Source organism: Eretmochelys imbricata, chromosome 2 (assembly GCF_965152235.1).
Source record: "Eretmochelys imbricata isolate rEreImb1 chromosome 2, rEreImb1.hap1, whole genome shotgun sequence".
NCBI lineage: Eukaryota > Metazoa > Chordata > Testudines > Cheloniidae > Eretmochelys > Eretmochelys imbricata.
In genome coordinates, this window is record NC_135573.1 from 185,773,018 (window position 1) to 185,798,439 (window position 25,422).

General features: G+C 40.9%; 1 protein-coding gene across 6 annotated transcripts in view; it reads left to right on the forward strand.

Annotated features, from left to right (window-relative positions):
* The first annotated feature begins 3,942 nt into the window (after positions 1 to 3,942).
* The window catches only part of UBP1 (upstream binding protein 1), a 60,495-nt gene continuing 39,015 nt past the window's right edge, over positions 3,943 to 25,422 (forward strand). For all 6 annotated transcript variants that reach the window (XR_013345298.1, XR_013345300.1, XM_077811100.1 and 3 more), the window contains exons 1-3: positions 3,943 to 4,593; positions 16,788 to 16,939; positions 25,196 to 25,272. Coding sequence is in view for 4 of the 6 variants with exons in the window: in XM_077811100.1 (XP_077667226.1) it covers positions 4,481 to 4,593; positions 16,788 to 16,939; positions 25,196 to 25,272 (342 nt within the window). In the remaining 2 variants the exon portion in view is untranslated. The remainder of the gene's footprint in view (positions 4,594 to 16,787; positions 16,940 to 25,195; positions 25,273 to 25,422) is intronic.

Below are 25,422 nucleotides of genomic sequence, written 5' to 3' on the forward strand. Positions count from 1 at the left end.
CAAAGGGAGGGGGGTGACTCACTTGAGAGCCCAACAGATCCTTTGTTTCTCTGAGGCTGGACTGGGGTTGTCCCATACATGCCCTGATGAGGTGTGAACTTCCCCTCTGCTCTTGGAGAGTTTTTGCTTGGGCTTGCTTTAAGCCATGAGGACACATTTTCAGCCTCATAATTATATACATGAAATTACAACCTATAACATTACTATAACAACTATTACTATGACAACAATGCTCAGTGCATTATGAGCCTTCCGAAGACACCCGACATGACAAACTTTGCATTGAATACTACACAATCATATTATAAGGATGAACACGGGGGTGTTCGGTGTTCCCCCGAGGTACAGAGCATGTCAGTCTCAGTTTGCATTAATCAGTGTTATGAAGGGCACAAACCTGTTGCCTCCATCTGGAATCTGTACACATTGCACAAGGTTAATTTCTACTTCTGTTGCATTCCTTAAACCTGTCCCTATCTTGGAAATCTGCAGAGCAGCGACGTGGGCCTCTGCCTACACTTTCGCAGAACATTATGCGATCGCTGGAGATTCGGCCTCTGATGTCATCTTTGGCTCCCTAGTACTCTCTCTAGTAACAGACTCCACTCCCAAGCCCCAGCCCTCCATGGGTAATACTGCTGTGAAATCACCTACAGTAAAGCACCCATAGGGATACTACTTGAAGAAGAGGAATTTACCTTGTGTAGTAATAATGGTTCTTAGAGATGTCCCCCTATGGGTGCTCCACAACCTGTCCTACTCCCCTCTACTTCAGAGTTCTCCATAAGGGGTTTTGCAGTAGAGAAGGAACTGAGGGGGGTTTGCCTGTGCACTGCTAGATAGCCTCAAGGCAGATCATGAGAGAGGAGAACACATGAGTGGGCTGAAGGGACACTGCTACCTAAAATCTACTGTGGCGCTTCCTAAGGAGGACACATCTCAAAGAACCATTGTTACTGCATGAGGTAAGTAACTTTCTTTTGTGTCATACTACAGAGTCGGCAATGGATTATCCGCCGGTGATCATGCCTGAATGTGGCAAGATGCCTCTAGCAGAGGAACTGGAACCATAGAAATATAATCTGAACAAAATAGTGGCAGAGCATGTAGACCAACTCGAGTTACAGACTTTACTTTTCAAGCATGCGGATGCCTTTGCCAAACACAAACTTGACTGTGGATGTATGACCGTCATTATTGTTGTAGAAGGAGGAAATGTACCAGTCCCAAAACAATATCTTTACCCAGATCAAGCCAACGATACATAGACAAGACTATTAAGTCCTTTCTGACCCAGCAAGTTCTACATCGATGTACTTACTCTGCCAATTCCCCTGTTTGGCCTGTTAAGAAACCAGATGGTTCCTGGCATCTAACCATTGATTAGGGATGCCTAAATCAGGTCACCTACTTGTGCCCCTACGGTGGGCAAGCTGCCAGATCTCATTAAGTCCTTTGATCCAGAGGCCACAGCGTTTACTTTCCTCAACATCAGCAATAACTTTTGGATGTTATACTGGCCAACATTTCCTAGTACTGGTTTGTGTTTAGTTTTCAGGGGGTCCAATATTCCTGGAACCATTTATACCAGGGGTACAAAAATTCCTCTGCGTTATTTCATGCTCAAATTAGGCAGGTACTGTCACAATTTTCTAAACCAATAATGGTTCTATTCTAGTACGTAGATTCTGTCTAGTGAGCCATCCCAAGAAGTAGTATCTGGAAAGGCTTGAGGAGCTCCTGCAGATCATAAAGAAAGTAGGCTTGAAGTGCAATCCTGCTAAGGCACAGTTAGTGGCCTCTCGTGTCTCTTTCTTAGGTCTCACCCTGACAAAATGGGGTAGAACCTCAGTGCAACAGAAAGTGGACACAATCCAAAAATTGCCTCAACTGAAGGATCCAGTGGCTTTAAGATCCTTTCTGGGTTTGACTGGGTACCACAGAGATTTCATTCCCAATTTTGCTTCCACTTAGGTACCTTGTACCAAGTGCTACAGAAGTGTGTTCAATGGGAATGGACTGAGCAATGCACAGAAGCAATGTCCCCCTTGAAACAGGCCATTGTCATGGCTCCAGTGTTGATCACTCCAAATCCTCACACTTTATCAGCTGGAGCTGGCGGTGAATGTTAATGGGTTGGTAGTTGTGGCTTCACAAGAGAGGCATGGGAAAATCAGACCTGTGGCCTATGCCTCACATTTAATGTCACTAGTAGAGCTCAATATGACAATTGTGAAAAGTTACTTACTGGCCACTAATTGGGTCATACAACATTTTTCTTTCCTGATTAACCTCAGCCCGATCCTATTACACTCATCACACACTCCCTGTTAGAACACCATAGGTGTTACCAACTGACCTTCTGCACCAAGGACAGCCACGGATGTCTGGATACTGACCAATTGAGTTTAAGGGGGAAGGCGAAAAGGAAGCTTTTTCTACCATTGATTCAGTAGAAAGATTCCTTCAAAAGGTATCATTTCTTTGTAGATGGCTCTAGTTATTACAATCAAGAGAAATCTTATTTTGGGTTTGGGATCTATACCGTTCCACCTGAGGGAAAAGGAGAGCCTTGGGAGAAGGCATATTCATGCACCCAATATTTGGTCCAATAAACTGAATTAGCAGCAGTGGCTTGTGTTTTGGAGTAATGTAATTATATATTTTTTTTCTTTCTAGACGAACACACATTTACAGAGTTATCTGGAAAATGAATATTGTATCCCAAGCCATCACAACCTCTCTCCCTTGATAAAAATTTGCATTTTCTGTTTTATTTCTGTTCTCTTCAAGGATTCTGAATCTGGTATCTGTGTAAGGCCTCATGACTTCAGTATACTGTGATATTTTAACATTCCTACCTCTTTTGCCATGTTTCTCTATCCTTACTATTTTTAGAAGTCATTCCTTAAACCCAGCACAATATTCTAAAGCTCTCCAAAGGCTTGCTGTCAGTTCAGCTTCTTTTTACAGCTTATGTATTAGTTGGCTTTAGAACCACCCTTTCTCTTGATTTTTGAATAGTATTTTATCCAGTATATTTTAGTAGTACCTCAGCAGTAGGCTGTCAGTGGTTTTCACTAAACTAATACGTAGTGAGCTGACCTAGCTCTAAATAAGCATTTGTTTCTTATTGTTAATTTGCTTCCTTTTATTTATATATATATATATATATATATATATATATATATATATAAAAAACTGTTTACACTTTTTATTCTAGAGTGGATAATAGCTGCCTGTACCTAGTTGACCATTGCAGGAGATGAAGATGCCCAGATGTTCTGATTTTACAGGGACAGTTCAATATTTGGTGCTTTGTCTTTTTAGGTGCCTATTGCCCTCCCGGCTCTTTGGCCATCCTAGGGGAGAGGAGGAGGAGGCGGCACATCCCTGCACCAGACCCAAGGCACAGCGCTCCCTACTGGGGGGGGGGGGGGAGGGAATGACACGCTGCCTCCCCCACGCACTGAACTGGACGCTCTCCCAGCCCCACCCTTGCTGTAGCCCACAGGCGCCCTGCTTGCCAGGCCCTGCCCCACGCAATGACTTACCCAAGCTGCTCTGCGGAGCTTCCTTTGCACGTCGCCCTACTGCCGCCCCTTTCTTTTCCAGCATGGATTGGTTTCTGCAGCGGTCAGTCTTAGGCTCCAACCAATAGCGAGGGCAGGGTTAACGCAAGCGCTGTCCGTGCATATACGTCACAAATCAGCGTCGTCAATGCGGGCGGGCTGTAATACTGGTCACCATGCCGACAACAGTTCCCTGCACGCCCTGAAGGCTTATCGCGAGGCGTGGGGCACTGCCTTTTGATTGGCTACCGTCTACTTTGCCTTTCTTGGAGGTCCCAATTGGACAGTCCTGCTGCCCGCCAACAAGCTCCAGCCAATCTTCCCTCTCGCTATGGCTAAGCCCCGCCCGGGGACCTGAACGGGGAAGGGGAAGTAGCCAACCGCCATGTTAGTATAGGTTCTGTAGCCGCGCTGGAGCGGAGACCCCAGAAGAGTCCAGTCCCCCGAGCGCCTGACAGGGAGCAGGGCCGCCTCTCGGAGCCCGGCCCGGGACGCGGGGACAGCGGCAGCGGGGCCGGGTCCCCGCAAGGGCTGTAGCCGGCGGCGGGTCCCCGGGCGGGGGGCGGTGCTGCTGCCTCTTCTCCCGTGAACGATGCGGCACCAGCCGCTGGGCTGGGTCGGAGCTCGGCCGGCGGCGGCCCCTTGCTGTGTCTGGGCCGAGGCTGCTGGGCCTTGGGCCCCACGCGGCGGCCGGGCGAGCGCAGGATGCTGAGAGCGGCCCCGCGCCCTGGTGCTGCTGCCGCGGGGAAAGGGCCCCCGCGGGGCTGAACGCGGACTCTCCCCTTCCTCTCCCGGGCTCTCGGCGCCTCCTCCGGGCCCTACCCGCCCCCGCCGAGTCACCGCCTCCCACAGGAGTAACAGCGGCGGTGGGTCTGCTCCTCCCCTCCGGCCGCGCCGAGCGGCGGAAGATGGCGTGGGTGCTGAAGATGGATGAAGTGATCGAGTCCGGGCTGGCGCACGACTTCGATGCCAGCCTCTCCGGCATTGGGCAGGAGCTGGGAGCCAGCGCCTACAGCATGAGGTACCCGCCCCGCTGCGCTCCCCGGCCCGTCGCGGCCAGGCAGGCCCCGCTCCGCAGTCAGTGTTGTACCTACCGCTGCTGCGGCGCTCCCAGTGACTGGCCACATGTTAGCGTATGCTGGGGTGGGGACGCGGACGGGCAGATGGCACCTTCTAGAGTAGCCCATGTTTGCAGAGACTAGTATAGGGTTGCTCTTGTGCAGCTTAGCTATAAACGTTTCCAGGGATGGGACTTCTGCAACCTGGAAACATTCCCTATTAAGAAGTCTTTCCAAAGTGAAGTTTTAGATCTGTGGTCTACCGTAAATCTACCTTTCTTGGTTTTTTGCATCCTTCAGAGTGGTAGTCCGTCATGTTTCCCAGAATAGGTGTTACTCAGTTAAGCTGTTGTTTAGTGTTTCATTAACTGTCTTTTCCAGTTCCCTAATAACTTTTATTGCTCTTCAATGAGCTCTGTAATAGCATTTTTTTCAGCATAGTATCTAGTTGTACTTTTATTAGGTAGCTCATCTTTTACTTGATGATAGTGACTGTCTCCGTGCAACCTAAAATAGTGATGGCTTTTATTGTTTGTTTTTTCTACCAAGTCACTTTTCCAATTCATACCCAGTTTTACAGTCTGTTCTCATTAGGTATATTTCCCCATTATGGGCTTCTAGGTGTTGTTTTCCTCTGAAAGTGTTTAAGGTGCCCATCACGATGGCATCTGGGTGCACTTCAAATTTAAATGTTTATTTAGAATAAATAGGTTATATTCCATCTTCCCTCCTTTACTAGTAACACCAATCTAGTCAACCTTGAAGGGCAAAGATGGAGTAGTGGAAAACCAAGCCATAGGCTTAGTGCCAAGAGGTTCCAGAACTTGGTTGGGAAAGCTTAGACAGAGACAGATCTCATATTGGTCAGTAAAGGCAACCAGGCGTGGACATGTATCCAATAAGACCTAATTTCAGAGGTGAGGGCCTCCTGTTGAGAATGCTGTCCTTCTGTGCACATCATCTTTGGACCAGACAAAGTATTTTGATAAAAACAGATTACGTCCTGGTGCATATGTGATAACTGGATTTTATTCAGTTTAAGGTTTTGTCAGTTTAAGGTTTTGTCAAGTAACAAGTACCTTGAATTTAATCCACGATAGAATTGGTATCGAATACAGTATGTAAAGCACAGGTGTTTATATACTCTTGGTAGCTTACCGTAATCAGAAGGTGTGTGGCAAAACTGAACATTAGCTGAAGCTTCTGAGTGGTCTTCAAAGTCCAGGTATTCTAGTGTGTATAGCTTTTAAGGTGATTTTCATTTAACTCACTTATCTGCACTTTTAAATAGCAATTTTTGTTAAAGGTCTGCCAATCTGAAAAATTAGATACTTTTTTTTTTTATCATCAAATTCACAGGTAGCTCCTTTCCACTTGAGGTTGTTGGTATTTATTCACTCAGCTCTCCTGTGTAGTAGCCCATTTTTCTGTCAAGATCTGAGATGCTTCATTTCATGGGGATGAAGTTGTGTGCCAAGTGGTGCAGGGCCTGCAGCGCTTGCCTGAGCTGTTTTTGTAATAAATTATTTCTGTGAGGTCTATTTTCTTATTGTCCATCTGTTTATTTTTCTTAGTTAAATTATTTTTTTTAATCATTTATTTCCTGAAGCTTATTAGTTGTTTGGTTGCTCTTCTCTCAGGTATGTTTTTAAACACTTCTTATTCCCTGTAACCAGTCTGGCTAGCATTAACTCATTCTCCTTTTTCTTTATTTTTTAAGATTATTGTTCATGCTTCCTCTCAAACGTCAGCTGATTTTATATGCCCATTTTTTGGTGCATTTTCTTTGTTTTGTTTGAAAGAAAAGGTGGGTTATAGGTCTATAAATCAGACTTTTGAGTAGTCATGTTAAAATGCGTTCTCTTCTGGTTCTTTGTATTATCTTTCTGAGGAATTCTGATCTGAGCGTTGTTTATGATGCCTCTCCTTCCATGCTTATAGATTTTAATGCTTCATATTGAATGGTATTGTTTCTTAGCTCCAGTACTGCTGCATCCTGTGAATCTATTCCTTACTATGCTAATGCTCCTCTTTTCCCAGCCACATCTTCCTTTTTGTTGGGTACCCATCCTTAGATTTTGCTGTTTATAGATGATATAAATCATGATCTCATAAGAAGTTATCACTCAAATAGTAGCCATAGCAGCAGCACTTAAAACATTTTTAAATTAAAAATGTGTGAGTTGTATGTAAGAATTTAAAGTCAATATTGCATATATTTTTAGGGTTTCAATAAAGCACAAACTAAGTATTTTTGGATAACCTATGGTCAAAAATATTAGCATTATTTTGCAATTTTCATCCGTAAGCATATGATCAAAGGAATTATCTAATTGTATTATTCTTTGAGTAAAGTTCAGAGTCAGTTACCCAAATATGCTGGGTTTTTAGGTACCAACAACAGATATGTTAGGTGTTGTACCTAGTAGGACATAGGGTATGATTTGGGTTAATGATGGTGACATAAATGGAAAAATAAAAGCAAGTGATGGAATGTAAAGAATGTGACCATATGAGTCTCATTCTGTTGTGCCTGTTTTCTTATGAGAAGTCCAATATTTCCTGTAATCTCTGGAAGGAAGTGACAGAAGAATGTATTCATCTTCTGAAAAATAGGCTTGCTATATAGAAGTAAGCCTCTAGATCATATGTCCATGCTCTGCACCTCTAAAGGAAGACTAGCATGGGCTTCCTGCCCCATTGCCAGTCTTCATTATATATTTGGTTTCAGAGTAACAGCCGTGTTAGTCTGTATTCGCAAAAAGAAAAGGAGTACTTGTGGCACCTTAGAGACTAACAAATCTATTTGAGCATAAGCTTTCGTGACGAAAGCTTATGCTCAAATAGATTTGTTAGTCTCTAAGGTGCCACAAGTACTCCTTTTCTTTTTGCGAATACAGACTAACACGGCTGTTACTCTGAAACCTGTCATTATGCAAGGCACTGCATTTAGCCGTATGGAGTGGAAATCTATCAACTGCATGAAAAAGCTTGTACAGATATAGACAGACGTCTTCCTTTCCAGCAAACAGATAGACATCGTACCAAAAGGACTGAAGGTAAAAAATCCATTACAATCTGTATACCACACAGACTATGCTGACAGCTTGTGCCACCGCTCTCAAAGAAACTGCGGAACCACCTGATCAACATCCTCTATAGCAAACAGGGAAAGATAAAGAATGAGCTCTCAAAAATGGATACTCTCATAAAAAAACAACCTTCCACACAAACTTCCTCATGGCTGGACATTATATATTTTGGTCACCTAAACACTATTTTTCTGTGTGGGGATTCTCACCCAAGTTGATGGTCAGTTTATGTCCATAAGTATAAGTTGTCAGCCAGTCCAGCATTTATCCAAATATAATAAATGTGGATGTCTATTGATCAATGACAGTAGGTTTTAAAGAGATGTTGTCAACCTGAAATTGACTAATTTTAAGAATTTCCAGGTTTTAATGATACTCTTTAAATAGTAGATCATGAAATTTAAAAATATATTTAAAACATCTTTTTCTGATCATCTGTTTAAGCATCTTTTATGCTACAGAGAAACTGACTCTACATATGAAACAGTGACACTTGATATGTACCTAGTGCTGTTAAATGTGTACGTACACACACACACACACCCCTGAACTGGGGGGCGGAATCAAATATTTTTTGCTAAGTTCTTTCAGTGATGATAATTTTGCCTGTTACAAGTAACTATACTAGGTATGATACTCTCACAGAAACATGACTTAACTGATTTTAAAGCAGGTCCTGTCAAAGTTCATGACCAAAACCAGTATAGTTCTGCAGCCCTATGAAAACTGCATAACCTCTGTAAATGCTTAATAGTCTGAAAGAGGGATAATGTAATCCAGATGGAAAAAATTTGGTTCTTTTGGGGTAAATGAGGTATTTTTTTGTTGTTGGGTTTTTCTGTTTTGTTTTTTTTTTTAATAAGGTATCAGGTAGTGAAGGCTGTGTCAAGAGAGAAAATGTTTATCTAAGAAACTACTCACTGTTTCTGTGGTGTAATGAGAATTTTTTTCTTTCCATATCATAAGAGCCTTGAGCCTTCATTTAAATTAAATCAGAGTACTAATATAGTTTTTTTTCATGTTTTATACTTAGTTTTTTCATAACTGGCTAATTCTGTTTAAAAACTACAGTTTTCAGTATTCATAACTTACCTGCCAAAATATGGCCTACCATTTGGGGATTTGTATATTTAAACGCTTTAACTGAGAGCCAACTATAGCCATTAACAGTGGGCTAGAAAAAGAAATCACGTAAATTCATGTGGGAAGTGTAATGCTTGTCAGTTAAATTGCTACTATTCAAAACTTTGTGTGTGGTAGAGAAACTAAGGTTTTGTCTACCTTTGGAAATTTACCAGAACAGATATTCTGAAATAGTTACTTTGCTATAAACCCCATGTGCAGATCTTTATTCTAGAAATGGATTACACTAAATCAGGAAAAAGTACTCTTACTCTGGAACAAGAGTCTTCACACCAGAGTTTATACCAAAATAACTATTCTGGTACAGCTATTTCAGTGTATTTCCAATTGTAGACAAGCCCTTAAAGGATCTGTTCATCTTGACTTTGCTGCAGCTTGGGAAAGTTAGGAGTGGCCTTGGGGTTGGAACTGGGTCTCTTTTTGGGAATAAGAACCAAAACAAAGAATGGAGGTTGGGGAGCTTAAATTAACAGTCACTCTTTCACCCTGACAGTATCTGAGGGAGCTCCTTACAGCCTGGGGTGTTGGAGATTTGTGGAACTTCAAAAATAATCTATTCCCTTGCTAAGCAGAGGCCTTGCAATTGAACAAGATCCATGGACGCTAGCTGGCTAGGACTCCCAGTCCAATTCCCCACTAATGGTGTGTGTGTGTTTGGATCTCACAGTTGGGGGTCAACCCTCCCCTTGTCGGTTATGTTGGTGTCTGACTGATATGTTTGACTCATAGCTCTTTAGATGCCTGATAAACTTTTCAAGCTCTGCACTAACAAAATAAAAAATATAGGCAAGTGATTCAGTCCACTCTTCTCCTATGTATTTGCAGGCACTGTTACTTTTGACAGATCAAATTACTGTTTAATATAGTTCCTATAACATTACATCTCTTTCTAAACAATCTTGAATCTTTGTCCAGACTTGTATAGTTACTCACACCAAATTTTCTAAGTCAGCAATTCTCAAGCTTTAGCAACCCGAGGACCCCCATTTTGATTTTAAATTTTTCGAGGACCCTCAAGCCCCTCACTAATCCCCAGGCCCCGCCCCCATTCTGCCCCTTCCCCCAAGGCTCCACCCCATCTGTCCCTCTTCCCCTTTCTTTCCACCCCCTTGCCCAGTGCACCCTGTCCCCACTTCTCCCCCTCCCACCCGGCGCCTCCTGCATGCCTCTGAACAGCTGTTCCCCAGCATGCAGGAGGCGTGGGGGTGGGGGGAGTTGATCAGTGTGGCCCACGGACCCCAGTTTGAGAAACAACTTTTGCACTTCTTTTCTTTAAATATTATTTTTTGTGTTTGGCTATTTTCTTCCACATACAAATGTAAAGCACAATTTATATGAATATAACCTTATTTTTATTGTGGTAGAGCCAAAAAGTCCTGCTCCAATTAGGATTGCAGTTTCGTTATACTGGGTGCTGGCAAAACATAGACACCATCCATGTCCTGAAGAACTTACGATCTAAAAATGTATAGTATAAAAATGTCATACATAAAACAATATGCATTACATATTACAAATACCTTTTTTATAGAATGATAAATTTGTGTACATCTTTTGTTCTGTTGTACATTTTTATTTATGGTAAAGACCCCTCTGTTCTAGATCAGTGGTGTCCAACCTTTTCAGCCTGATGGCTGAACACATTTCTAAAAGGCCCAGGAGACACAGCTAGTACTTTAAGACAGATTCTGTTGAGCTTGCCTAGCTAGCTCCTATGCCTCCCTCCTTACAACCCCTGATGAAAGGTGTGTGTGGGGAGCAGAGTGGCTGTTGCGTACTGCTTTTCAGTATCCCCAGATGGCATTGATCCCATGACCATAACCAGCTGGCACAAGTTGGGGCAGCCAACTGGTTTCTCTAACCTGTGCTGAGATGGGCAGAGAACGAGGGAGATTTAACTGGTGGCTGATTCTCAGATTCTCCTTGCTCCTTTTCTTGGGTTGCTGTGGGTTGTATGAGAAAGGGGAGCCATCCTTTGCTAGGTGCTCTCCTTGGCTCAGGCTCATAGCCAGTTGAGTTTCCATCCTGCTGTCTCTGAAGCTCCCGCAGCCTGTCAGGGAAGAAGGCAGTGGAGTAGCCAGTGTTATTGTCCTCTCCTCTATAATGCAGCAGGGGACTTTCTCAGCAGCTGCTACAGGGAAGGGCTAGGGGCTGCTTACTCTGAGTGCTCCCAACTCTCATCAGAGCTGTTCCTTGGGCTGCAGGGAAAGAAGCTTTGGGAGGATTTGGGGATGGGATGCTTTCTACCTCCTTCTCGTAGTTATGTGGCTGATTCAAGCACTTATTTTAACATTGCAGAGTTTGGCTGTGGGAGCACAAGTTTTACCTTATCAAATACTCATTAATACATACATTCACCCTCAGAAGTCACAATTTAGAGCCCCAAAGCCCACAAGTGACCTCTGGACTACAAGCTGGATATCAATGCACTGCATACTACATAAAAAGTGATACTTGAAAAGATGGTTTGATCTAAAACACAAAATTAAGAGTGGTCAGCTATAAAGAGTCACTTTTGATGATAAAATTCTTGATAAAATGATTTTTTGTTTATATAAATATGACAACTCCCCAGTTGCTCTGTGGCCTTGGCAGACAGTTGTTTTCTTCACAGAGGAAGTAGTTCAGAGGGATTTGTATTTGGAAAGGGAGGTGACCTTGTGGACCATGCAAGGAAGACGTTTCCGGGTGTAGGGCTGGCATAGAAGAAGATAGAGGTCACTGTGGGAAGGATGTGAAGACAAAATTGTCTGAAGCATAAAGTTGGGCATTGTTTGCTTGAAGCAAATATTCAAGTTCTTTGGAGCTCAGCCATTCTGATTTTCTCTATTGGAGAATAGGCACATTAATAAAAAGTGGTATTATATATATAAAAAAACCTCCACATTTTTAAGGTGGTAAAATCTTGCACTCAAAAGTTAGAAGATTGATGCTATGGCTTACTGTTCTGACATTTATATTTGCCTGTGTAAAGATCAGTCTTCATTCCTGATACTAAAAGAATTGGTATTACATATAAGCAATGAGCTAAATGCAAATATTCAGTAGAAGGGGGATGAAAAGAGTAAGGAAGGACTTCAATAGCTCAGACATAGGTGAGAGGTTTATTGCAGGAGTGGGTGGGTGAGATTCTCTGGCCTGCATTGTGCAGGAGGTCAGACTAGATGATCATAATGGTCCCTTCTGACCTTAATATCTATGAATCTATGTCAGAATTAAGGTTGCCTGTAAAATGAGAGTTTTCTTGGCAAAAAGTAGAGATTATGACTGCCACCTGTGTGAAAAGTGTAGAGTGTCCAGAGTGGTTAAAAAAAGTATGCTTTTTATTGAAATCAGATTTTTTGTTTTATTTTCTTTAAAAAATAAGCTTGTTTAAAATTAAATTTGAAATTTTGACTTAGGTGCTAAGCTTATGGTAATGTATAAATAAAAATATGTTGAATTAAGGTAAGAAACCTAGAGGAGGATAATAAAGTGAACTTGAAACCTGTAATAGATGGGTGTAGGGTCAAACATGTACATTGTCCAGGAATAAAACAAATTTTTGAAATTGTAAAATACTTCTGCAAGTCACTTTGCTTCTGCTTCACTGAAGACAGGAGGAGGATCAAAACTAATTCTCCCCTATGATGCAAGATGGAATTCAGAGGTTGACTATTTTGAGCTGTTTATTAAAAACTTGCCTATGCAGATGAAAATTTGTGAAGAAAAGCAGGGCAAAATAGACGGAACTATAGCAGCCAAAAGTAATCAACGTAAGACTGAACATAAGACTACAGAGAAATGTAGAAGATATGCTAAATATACTGAAACCTGTTTCTGTAGCCTTGGACAAATTGCAGAAAGATAGTTGATCTATTGCTGATGCTGTTGAAATTTGGAAAGACCTTCAAGCAACACTGCAGGATATCCAACAACAAATTTAAATTTTGCAGTCAGTGAGCAAGCAGATGGAGCAAGCTTTTATTCCACCTAATTTTCTTGCTAGTATGCACAACACAAAGTACCAGGGTAGATGCCTAACAGCCAAAGAGGAAGATACTGTCATAGATGTGGGCATCTTATAGTCATCCATCCATCCATCTTGCCATCCATAATAAATACCAGGGGTGGAAGGGACCAGTGTTCAAGCAGTACATGTTTACTACTGAAGTTCTAAATTGTATTTAGAAATACATTGTATCCTGGTTAGCAAAAAGCATAAAACTTAGTGTGAAGTTAGTTAAATTTAATTGCAAAGCAAGGTTTTAATGATTAACAAATGAGAATGAACTTTTCTTTAGAAAAATTAAAAAGTGCAAATGTAAAAAGAGATTAAAAATGAAGGCTTATATCAAGATTTCTGCTTGCCGGTTTAAATCATTATTATAATTGGCAATTTAAATCACTTTGATTTAAACCAGTCCATCCTAAAAGCTTTAGCAATTTTTTTTTTTTTTTTAGCCAGACTCTTACAAATTGTAACTGAGGTTTACTGGTCTATGAAGTTATGGATTCTTTCCATGTGGGCATGGTTTCCAACCCCGTCTCTGCGTTAAATAAAACCTGTGGGAATATTCAGTCATAAAAACTGTGAGTAGTAAATAGCATTGCTTCCTCAATTATTGTGGAGAAAAATTTGAATAGCAGCTAGCCTTAAAGGCGATTTGTAAAGCTAAAACAAAAACAATTCATGCATGGATGCATACTGAATGCCATCACTAACCAGAGTATGGAAGGCTTATACAAGGACATTAATTTAATTTACCTTGGGGGGGGTGGGAGAAGGAGCTTCCTTCTAAGTATCTTCTGTGTTTTGTTTTTAAAGCTAAGCTATTAACCTACATCTGTACTGTCTGGCTGCTGGAGGCATTCAGTTTGTATTTTCTGGGCTTAACTAAATTTTCATTGGATTTATCCAGTTCACCTTTAATTATTGACAAGCTCTTTGCCACTGATAAGCATTGGTCCCTGGATTCTGACATTGTCAGCACCAAATGCCAGATTCTCGGCTTCTGATAATTCCTCAGCACAAAAAACAATGTAGTACATATTAAATGAATTTTAAAAAGTTGCTAACTGATAGATCTCAAACAGTAATTGTATATTGTTAATCGCCATCTCTTGCAGGTAGAAAAAAAGACATGTTTAAGTGATGGTAATTATCTATTTGAACAAATAACTGAAAGTGTAGTGGATTCTCCGTCACCTGAAGTCTTTAAAACGAAATTGTCTTTTTAAAAAAGAAACTGTGGCTTAATCAGAAGTTATGGCTTTGTTGCAAGAATTATGGAGTAAATTTCTGAGACCTGTGTTGTGCAGCAGATCAGAGTAGAGTATCATAAATGGGCCCTTCAACATATTTGAAATAATGCATCTTTTCCTGAAAGGTGCTTTCCACTATATGTAGACCATGTGTATGTGAGCAATATTTTAACAATGGCACAAGTTGCTACCTTGCAACAATAATTTTTTTTAATATGGCACCTCTAGATTCTAAAATTATCTGAACTTTTTTCAGTTCTGAGTGTGAGGTTACTGTTACCTGGGTATTGTTGTTTTTGCCTTCCATTTCCCCTCAAAAGGATTGCATGCCTTATGGGATATCCTTGTGGATTGTGGGGCAGATGGCATCTCTCCATCTGTCTTCAGCTTTTAAACTAATGGTCTAAAGATATCTTGAGTTAAACACTTTCCATTACAGTAGAACCTCAAAGTTATGAACACCTCGGATATGGAGGTTGTTCGCAACTCTGAACAAAATGTTGTGGCTTTTCTTTCAAAAACTTTTACAACTGAACATTGATTTAATACAGCTTTGAAACTCTGCTATGCAGAAGAAAATGCTGCTTTCCTTTTTTTAGTAGTTCACGTTTAACACAGTACTGTACTGTATTTGCCTTTTTTTTTTTTTTTTTTGGTCCCTGCTGCTTGATTATATACTTCTGGTTCCAAATGAGGTGTGTGATTGACTGGTCAGTTTGCAATTCTGGTGTTTGTAATTCTGAGGTTCTAATGTATTTTCTTTCATCACTTCCTGTTCCTTTTCTTGATCTGGGAAAGCCTTTATATACCTAGAGTTGACTGTTTTAGACAAGAATCAGCAGAATTTACTAAACACTTAAATGAAAATACATGCTTGGTAGCTGCATCCATATTGAAGGTGGCCTGAGTAGGAAGATTCACCTAGATGTGTGTAAGTGACTGCCATCAACCTTTGTTCAAAATTATGGGCAGAACAGGAGCCTTCAGTTGGATTCTTTTGTATTTTCTGAGCCGTATTGTCTGTGATTGCCACACTGGCAAGGTAAATCATCTTACCAATTTAGTGTATGTACAGTAAAGCAGGCCACAAACTTCTTTCTTTCTTGATGTTCACTTTGAAGCTTGGCGTCCTAACTTCCTCCAGTAATTCTTCTTACTGTCTTTGGCTGCTGAAGTTTCACTCATTACTTGTCCCTTTAAACCTTGTCTATGCTGTACTTCTAATAGAACCTCCAGGAACTTGGTTACAGCCTGTTTCCAATTTATAATGTAGATAGTTTCTGTTTGTCTCTGTCTGTTTGGCAGTAATTTCACTAGGAAAGGGACTGTTGGTTTAGGTGCTTGAGATAACAAGTTGCATTGTAGGCGCTGTGACAAAACTCTTCTTATTGCAACTATAATGGCTTTAGAAATTTGAACTTAGAGTTTTTTCACCTAGGAGTGTGAACCCATAAGCAGTATATCTTATAGAACCATTCAAGTAGGCATAATCTCTTAACCTTGCTTCCCAGATGGAGAAATTGAAGCAGAGCAGTCCAGTGACTTCAGAAGGTCAAAGTATATTAGTGGCAGATGAAAGAATAGAAACCATGTCTCGTGACTCCCTCCCCAGTTCTAGACCTAGTCTTATCTGCATTGGTAGTTTTGGGGAAAGCTTCCTGTGTCTCGCTTCCATCTGTCCAGCTCCACCAGAGTCTAAAACTAGCGGATCTCATTCTTCTATACACCTCAGTTTTATTCATACATTGGAAGGGGAAAACAAGTTTTTCCACTGGATCAGCTCTCTTTAGTTTCTTAACTTTGAATGATCCTAGTCCAGGGGTGGCCAACCTGAGCCTGAGAAGGAGCCAGAATTTACCAATGTACATTGCCGAAGAGCCACAATAATACGTCAGCAGCCCCACATCAGCTCCACCCCCTCCTCCCATGCCTCCTGCCTGCTGTGATCAGCTATTTTGCATGCGCAGGAGGCCCTGGAGGGTATGGGGGAGGAGGGAGAGCACAGCATGTTTGGGGGAAGGGGCGGGGGCGTTGGAGGAAGGGGTAGAGTGGGGGCAAGGCCTGGGGCAGAGCAGGGAGTTGAACAGTGAGCACTCCCTGGCACACTGGAAAGTTGGTGTCTGTAGCTTCAGTCCCGGAGTCAGCGCCTATGCAAGCAGCCGCATAATTAACCTCTGAAGAACCACATGTAGCTCCGGAGCCACAGGTTGGCCACCCCGATCTAGTCAGTGACTAGTTAAATGAACTGCAATGAAGAAAACATTCTCTCTAAACCTGCACAAGAGGCTACTGCTATCCAAAGCTGATTTAGCACTTCAGCAAATTCTGGTTCCTGGGGCTTGGCCAGTAACTTCAATCAGTTGAGTGGTTTGACTTTCTTTAAAACTTTGCAGCAGACATGTATGGCTTAATATTTTTTAATTTTAATTTAAATTATTAGATTATGCTAAATGTGGGCCTTATAATAGATTATCATTTAAATAGATTTATTTTAAAAAATTTAATCTATTTAATTTTTAAAAAATCTGATTTAAGTATATTTCTGATTTTTTTAATTGATTTTTATCCACTCAGCTTTTTGAAAATATTTTTCCTAAGGTGGTGGTGGTTCTAATTTTGCCTTTGTTTTGTAAGATAAATGCTTCTTTCAGACTGACATTGTCGGGTTTTTGTTTCAGTGATGTTTTGGCACTGCCAATTTTCAAGCAGGAAGATTCCAGCCTTCCACCAGACAGTGAGACCAAACATCCACCGTTTCAATATGTTATGTGTGCTGCAACATCTCCAGCAGTCAAATTGCATGATGAAACTCTTACTTACTTGAACCAAGGTTAGTATGCGTCTTCTGCATATGTTTACCGTGGATGTAGCTTGATGAATGTTGGGATGCTGGAAAGTATAGGGATGGTATCTTCATCTTTAGAATTTCCATGTGAAAATGAAAGACCAAGAGTGCTGGGGGAGGTTTCTGCTTACAGCTTATAGCTTTGGCTGTCAATTTCAGTGACATCTAGCAGTGCTCATGGTATTCCTCTTATGTCTTTCCTGACTGGCATGCATGCCAGTATGTCCGACCCTTGTGACATAGGTCCATTTCAGCAATTTACCATGGTCTAAGGGCAATATGTAAATATGCATTTTTTTAATTAAAAAAATAAATGTGCATTGCATCATATTTGCTTTTATCTACATATTCCTTGATAGTTTAATACAAATTGCTTGAATTTACCAACAATAAAAACGTACAGTTGGATCATTTCTTTGATCTGCAGTTATATGATGAAAGTGGCCTGGGGCTGTATTCTATCACTTTTGTTATGACATTACTAAAAAGTTACAGCATGTCTAATGTTCAAGTTGACTTCAATGGGAGCTGCTTGGTGCTTCACACTATAGAAAATGAGGTAGGTAGGCAGGCATCTAACTACAGGCACCCAATTATGAAAATCTTGATATTGATGTCACAGATATCTGATTCGTCATTCTGCGTTTCTGCTTGTGGAGGGATACATAAGCAAATCCTCATTAGATGAGTAACTCTCAAGACTGCACAGGATGCTACTAAAATAAGGCTTTCGCAACCGCTACATAGGGATCAGATAGGACTTGCCACTACCGATCGTATTTTAATGTTCTGTTCCCCATTGGCTTCCTAGGAAGTCTCCTTCTACCTTAAACTTAAAGCCCAAGCACTAGACCACTGGGACAATCTAAGAACAGGTAAGAAGAGGTGGTAACAAAATGCATCATGAAATTTCAGGGTTGGGGGCAGAGGAGTTGGAGACGCCAGCATATATGCAGAGGGTAGTAACTAAACGTCCAGAAGGTTAAAAGTGCACCCAAAACAGTAAAGTAATCTTTTAGGTATTACTCTACAAAAGTATTTTGGTAGCTACAAAGCAGTAGGAGCACCTAAAACCAGAGAAATCTAAAAATTTAATATTAATTTAAGTTTAAAGGCAGAGGGAATCCTTCTGGGAGGGGAATGTGTAGGGATAGAAGAAATACCACTACTGAGAGGAGACTCTGCAAGTTATTGGAAAAAGATACTGAAATTATTTTGCTTCATGAAAAACAAAGGTCAAGCTTACTTATATGTAATGAACTAGATAATCAAGCTTAAAAGACCTGCTACCGTACTAATATGACAGTGAAGTGTTATTTCACATTTTAAAAGATACTGTGAATTTTTTTGTACCTGCAGGTAGCACTCAAAATGAATATAAATAGAAAGATTTGGTATAGGTGGGATACTTCAAAATTTTTTTAACTTCATTCATTTGACAACATTTTATATATAATAGGTTTACTTGTCTCCCCGTTTTAGCTGATCAGTTTCTCTTTATGTGGTTTTTCACCCAACAATAAAGGAAAGAGACATCATTTTTAAGAGTATGAAAATGTGATTTGTAAATGCCCTCAAATGGGGAAGGAGACATAGGGACAGATGTTACTATCTGAAACTAATTTTAATTAAAATTGAAAAAATTGACTAGACTTTAAGGTGGTGTCCTTTTTTATATATGGTTAGTTAGTTGGCTTTTTGTATTGAGTGTTTGTTTTTTGAGATACTTCAAAAGTTAAAATCATTGTGATCTTAAATGGCAGTTAGCCAGGGCTCAAACATCTGTGTAACAATGTAGGTTACTGTCAAGTCTTGGAAAGCTATTTATGACTAACGTATATTTGAAAGGTAAATGCAGAATGTTCTATCTGGGCAAATGTTTACACAATAACACCAAAATAAAGTACTTTACTGTCTGTCTCACTTATAGGAAGCCAGTTAGATTATTTGTCATGCGAGTCTCGCCATTTTATCTAGTAGCCTATGATAGAAAGATCTGGGGAAGGCCTTTCCACTAAACTTCACCAGTGAGTAGACAAATTTGGGAAGTTTTTCTCTTGCTGAGCTTAAGGGAAGAAATGCTGCCATAGTGGGTAAGTTAAAAATAAAACCTATAAGCCAGAGATTCTCAAACTGTGGTCCGTGAGCTCCATTCCCTCTAAGGTGCGTGTCTGGGCGGCTGCACATAAGAGAATGAAGGGCCACCCACTTAATTAGTGGAGCTGCACAGACATGGCTCCACTAATCAGGTGCCTGGACCCTGGAGAAGAGACACGTGTAAGGTGAGGTGGTGGCCTTGGAGGGCAATAAAGGGCAGGTGGGAGGGGGCAGTGGGGTTAGAAGAGAGGGGGGGGGAAATTTGGGACATGCAGGGCTGTGGCGGCCAGAGAAAGAGGCAACTTTCCCCAGCTCCAGAGCTGCGGTGCCAGGGAGAGACTGCCTCCTTCCCAGCCCCAGCTCAGGGGCTGCTGCAGTGTGGGAGAGCGGGCACATCCGTTGCATTAGAAAGGTAAGACTACTGATAATAAAATATGAGTTGTGTGCTTTTATTTGTAGAACAAAAAAGTTAATTATTATAAAGTTGTTTTATATATATATATATATATATATAGCGCTTTTATCCAAAGCGCTTTACAATAGTTAGCCAACATTATAAACAGCATTTGGAAAGATCAGTAGGTGGTCCGCCGAGACCCTCGGCAATTTTCAAGTGGTCCGTGAAAAAAAAGTTTGAGAACCACTGATATAAGCCATTAGCAGTCTACTAATACCTTATGCTTTTTGCTGCAAGAAGGTAGCCTTTTGCATTTTATTATTTCCACGTCATATGATGGTTTGGTGCTTATTGTTTTGATTAAAAGAAAAGGCAAGGAGAATTAGATTTCTTTCCAGTGATATTCCCATTTGTTTGCTGTTCGTTGGTTTTGCAGTTTTGGTCCAATATTCTGCGTGAATACAGGTACAGGCTTTAAATCTGTGAACAAATTGTCAGAGTTCAGCATTTCTATATAAATAAAATGTCTTGACTTTTTTTTTTTTGCCATTCACTGATACCAGCCTTCTGTGTTTGGTTGTGAGACAGTTTTACTGTTACTAAATTCTTCTGTGTAGTCAGTTTATCTTTGTATGCTATCTATTAAAATTTAAAAAGGGTAATAGAACAACCAAGCAGGGTTAGGAAGTTTCCTTTGGTGTGAGGTCTAAGTAAACTGTTGGTTTTACTCTTGCAGTTTTCGGAAAGGGTGAAGGTAAATTTTTCTGAGTGGTGGTTCACCTTCACAATATCTTGTAAGTTCCAAGGTTATTCCCTTTCCTCCCCTCAAGTTCGTCCCTTCAGGAACCCTTTTTAGTGTACCTAAAGTTATCCTTTCATGATCTTTCTAGTAGGCTATTAAAAGACCTTGATAAATGCAGTAAACTTATTTTGAAACCTTATTTGAAGTGAGTGACTGATACAACCATCACTGTGCTCCTCCGTGTTCTCCTTTTTTTGATATTTGCCTTCATCCCCTGCTCCAGTTCTTCTTATTCCTGCTATGTCTGTTAGTTGATCTTAGTGCTTGTGTTAGGACATGTTTAAGTAGCATGAAACTGTGCTGTTGAAATTCAAGTTAGTAGATGGAAATGTTTTTAACTGTCTGAGGCCCAGAATCTATGTATGCAGACTGTACCTACATTTAATACTGGCATGATGACAGATGATATCTTTGGATTTCCACATGAATAAGGTCACTGTGGATCTCATCTTGTGGTGTTTATATTTATAACCTACTTTCTCTGTATTTGTTTTAAGCACCTTGAGAGTAATAGCAGTTTTTACGTGATTTGAATACAAGACCACAATATATTCTCTGTGTTATGTAAGAGGTCTGATTAGATCATAATGCTCCCTTCTGACCTTACAATATTTGGAGTGGGGTATGTGTGTACTGCATGTATTTGTTTTGGATCTTCCAAGATGGAAGGGGCCACATATAATCAAGAAGGATTTAACTGAAATAAATGCTTCTAAGAAAATATTTTACATGTAAGTACATTGTTTGGGCTCTAAGTACAGAATGTGAAAGGGAATTTGTGTGGGACTATCCTGTCTGGGTCTTTCAGATTGCATTTCCATCACTGGTATCTCAATGAAGAATATATGTAATTTTTTTATGAATAGTTCAGGAAAATACATAAATTTATTATAAAAGCAATGGGCAATATTATGAAGGGGCTGTGTTGTGCTAGGTGTTGCACAAGGTTAGTAGATATGAGGTCCTTGCCCTAAAGAGCTTAGTCTAAAAGAAATATAAATTGTTACAGCTTTGTGTAGTTTTGTAAATAGCTTTGTTGGCTAGTCATACATTTCTTTTGATCCTCTAAGCTAGTGTTTTGGAATCCAAATGTTTAAAGTTATTTGTCTTTATAAATACTTGATTAAAGTTTCTGGGATAGACCAACCACTAATTGAAAGGGTTCAGAGAAAACTTCCTCCATAATTGTCCATTGCAATGTTCTTACATTTTCCTTTGAAGCGTCTGGTACTGGCCACAGTCAGTGTCTCAGCATTTGATGACATGGTCTGATTTTCTGTGTGACAACATTCAAGCACTAAAAGCTTTGCTCCTGGACTTCTTTGGAGTAAATGTAGTAACGTTTAATGTTTGATTAGATTACTGGGTGTGAGTATACATTAAAACTTTCAGTGATTTTAATCTAAGTGAATTCTATGCATCTTGGGTATTAATATGGTACCAGTCACTGTAGTATCTAAGCAAAGGAACTGAGCTGTGAATTTAGCTGATTGTCAGTTATGTCTTAGTTTCATACATCACTGGTTGTCCTGAATATGTGGTTAGGGAATGCCAAAGCATGGTAAGTTTTTTGCCCTGAATCTGCTAGATATGGCATCTGCTAACATAATCCTTGGATAAACCCAGACGTTACTCTTAATTACATAATGCTTCATCCAACCCGACCAGCTGACAAGGTGATATAGGCAAGTCTGATTCTCAGTTGGTGCTGACTGAAACCTCTCCGGGCTTGCCTACACTGCAAAGTTAAGGCAACGTAAGGCAGCCTACGTCGACATAACTATGGAGGTGTACAAACTGCAATGTTCCTCCCGCTAGTTTTTACTGTTCTACTGTGCCGACATAATAAAACCACCTTGACAAGAGGCGAAGCACTTAGGATGACATAGTGTCAGTGTAGACACTGCGTTGCTTATGTCGCCCTATGTGGCCTCCAGGAGGTGTCCCACAATGCTCACTGTGACCGTTCTGGTCACCATTTTGAACTCCGCTGCTCTGCAGCCAGTATACAGGCATGCACCCCTATCCTTTTAAAGCCACAGGAAGCTTTGAAATTGCTCTCTTTGCTTGGTGTGGAGAGCTCATATAGCTACTGCCCAGCTAAGCATGCCAGCTCCACACAGCAAATGTGCTCCTGCCAGGAGTATACAGGAGGTGCTGGATCCCCTGGGTCTGTGGGGAGAGGCGGCGCTGCAGGCAGAGCTCCGCTCCAGCCGCAGGAACTTGTTCGGGGACTGGAGGAGAAGCCCTACAATCGGGACATGCAGCGGTGCTGTGTAAAAAGTCAGAGCTGCGGCAGGCATAGCAGAAGGCAAATAATCACTGTGGTGCAGAGCTGCAGACGTGCCACTTCTACAAGGAGGGGTCTGGGATCAGGGTTGTGGAGTTGATGGGAGGAGCAGTCGGGGTGCTTAACCTCTGCCTCTGGGAAAAGAGGCATGGTTTTAAGGAAGAATGAAAAGAAACAGAAATAACGTTCCCTGGACAAGTAAAAACAGACATCACTGGCATTCACGTTTTCAAACAGATGTCAACTGCGTAGGGTTAACTTTCTGATGGATGGAGGAGGTAACACAATGCAAACAAACAATACCAGACTCAGCACCCTATAGCAACACACATTACTGTGGTTCATTGTTAAAATGCTCCTTCAAAGCCTCCCTCAGCCAAATAGGTCCCTGCTGAGCTCCTCTTTTATAGCCTGGTGTTCATAACACTCAACAAAATACTTAAGAACAGTGCAGGATCCATACTTTCTGGCAGAGATGGCTGGCCCGCAGGTTACCAGAGCAGTTGAAAATCAGCTAGAAACCTAGTAGGATGCCCATGGAATGATGGGATTGAGAAACCTGCATCATGTGACATTGAGCCTGTCCCCATGAGGCATTGCAAACCGTTCCCAAAACAACCTGCGGCCAGTTGCACAGTGGGATAGCTACCCACGGTGCACTGCTCTCTGTGTCAGTGCAAGAGTTGCTACTGTGGATGTGCTTCACTGACATAAGGAGCATAGTGTGGACATGCAACAGCAGTTTAATTACAGCGGTGGTTGTACGTCAACATAACTAAGGTCAACTTAACTTTGTAGTGTAGACATAACCTCAGATATTGAAACAGTCCTGGTTATTGCCTCCTGGGATTTTGAAAGGCTCAGATGAAAGAGGTAAAATTAAGATCTACTGAGTAAATCTGTTAGGGTAGTGGCTTAGAGGTGTAGGTGGGAATTTTCTGAGTTGTGTGCTTTGCAATAGGATGTGGGCTGGATGGATAGACTCCAGAATGTTGTTTGATCCACAGATTTCATGTGAATGCTATGAAGGGTAAGCATACTGCATGAAAACAAAGTTCTTTGGCTTCCTTAACACCTCTTGCCTAATAGCTTCTGTGAAGGCAAAGGAAGGTTTGATTTTTAGGTGTTTATGATAGACCCAGGGACTTATGGGTTATGTTATGTTGCCTTTACTCTGGTGGTATGAAGAGTGGAGATGGAGTACAGGGAGGGGCAGCCAGTAAGACCAGTGCTCCTCCCAGTGCCCTTCTAACTATACGTGTGGATGTGTGCCCAAAACACTCTATATAAAATTCCCCCAGTATAGGTACAGCTGCACCATTGCAGTGCTGTATGTGTAGACCTGGCCTTAAATTTTGTTAGAACAAAGTAAAAGATACATTTGACTTCGATTTCAACAAAAAATAGACTACTAGGTGTGATTGAAAGAAGAGGTAGCAAAGGGTATTTAAGAAAGAAAGGAATTTGTTTTTAGGAATAGTATGGATTCATTTTCCAATTTACTGAATACTGTAACATTTTAAACTACTAGATTTACTGTAACAAATGCTTGATCTGCTTTCCATTTTCCTTCTCTGGTACACATAACATCATAAAGTGCTTACAATGTGAAAGACCACCAGCGTGTGTGTGTAGAATATATATATAAAATAAAAAAAAATACAGGGTTCTGGTGTATACTAAGTGTCACGCTTTTTTAACTGGAAACTCATAGTGGGGAGTAATTTCTTCCTAAAAGTTACGGAGCAGCAGCATGAGTGTGGGATGAGGAATTGATTCTCGAATTACTTGTTCTGCTCTTTCACTGTTTATGAAGGATGTAAAGCTGATGCTTTTCGCTTATAGCCTTTGCTGGTGGTATCTGGTAAAACAAGCCAGTAAATATGTTTGTGCAGTTGATGTTGGGGAATAAAGAAAGTTTAGGAGAACTCAAAATGGTGGAATAAATCCAGTGCATCTTAGTGAACCTTTTAAGATCTCTGTTTACTCCTGCCTCCTTGAATAGGAACAAATTTAGCCTTGCCAAATATGTAGTGTTTCAGTCTAGGAGGAAAAATGCTCCTTATCAGTTTTAGATAAATTGCTCCTAGCTTCTTTTGTACTGAGAAAAACTCAGTAAAGGACAGCATGACTCATCAAGCTCTTGCTTATTGAAATAACTCTTTTAAAGACTGCCACTTTTAGAAAGTTATAGGAAGGGATTTTACCCCATAGGCAGCATGTGTTTAAGGCAAGTTAAAATACAGGCAATCAGTACATAAATGCAGCTGTAAACGGTATACACGGTACTTGAATACATGGTACTTGTGAGAATATTCTATTTTGTCATCAACATACTGCCTTTCAGCTATTTCAGATAAAAAGGAATTCAGCTTTCGGTGTGGTCTATGTTCCTTTCTTCCAAATAGGAATAAACACTTGCACTAGACATAAAATAGGATACCTAGGGTTTGGAAGTATCAGTAGTTTCAGCAATATTGTAAAAGTTTCACTTTATTCTTATGCAACCAGCTAGAAACTGAAAACTCCCTATGAGAGTTCCTTAACCTTATGTTACTACAACATGCTGAATATAAACCAAATGTTCTCTGCGTTAAACAGAGAGAGAAGCTTTGTATGTCACCGTATCATTGATACAAACTTTTTTCTCTAAAGGTCAGTCCTATGAAATACGGATGCTAGATAATCGGAAGATTGGAGACATGCCGGAGACCAGTGGAAAGCTAGTGAAGGTGAAGTAGAGTTGTTCTCTAGATAATAGTAATGAGAGATTGCGGCTGCTTGCCAAGTTAGTCCAGTGGTTTTCAACTTTTTTTCTACTTACTCCACATTGCAACAGGAAAAAAATTTGGAACCCTTTCTCCCCCAAACCTCTTAACCTA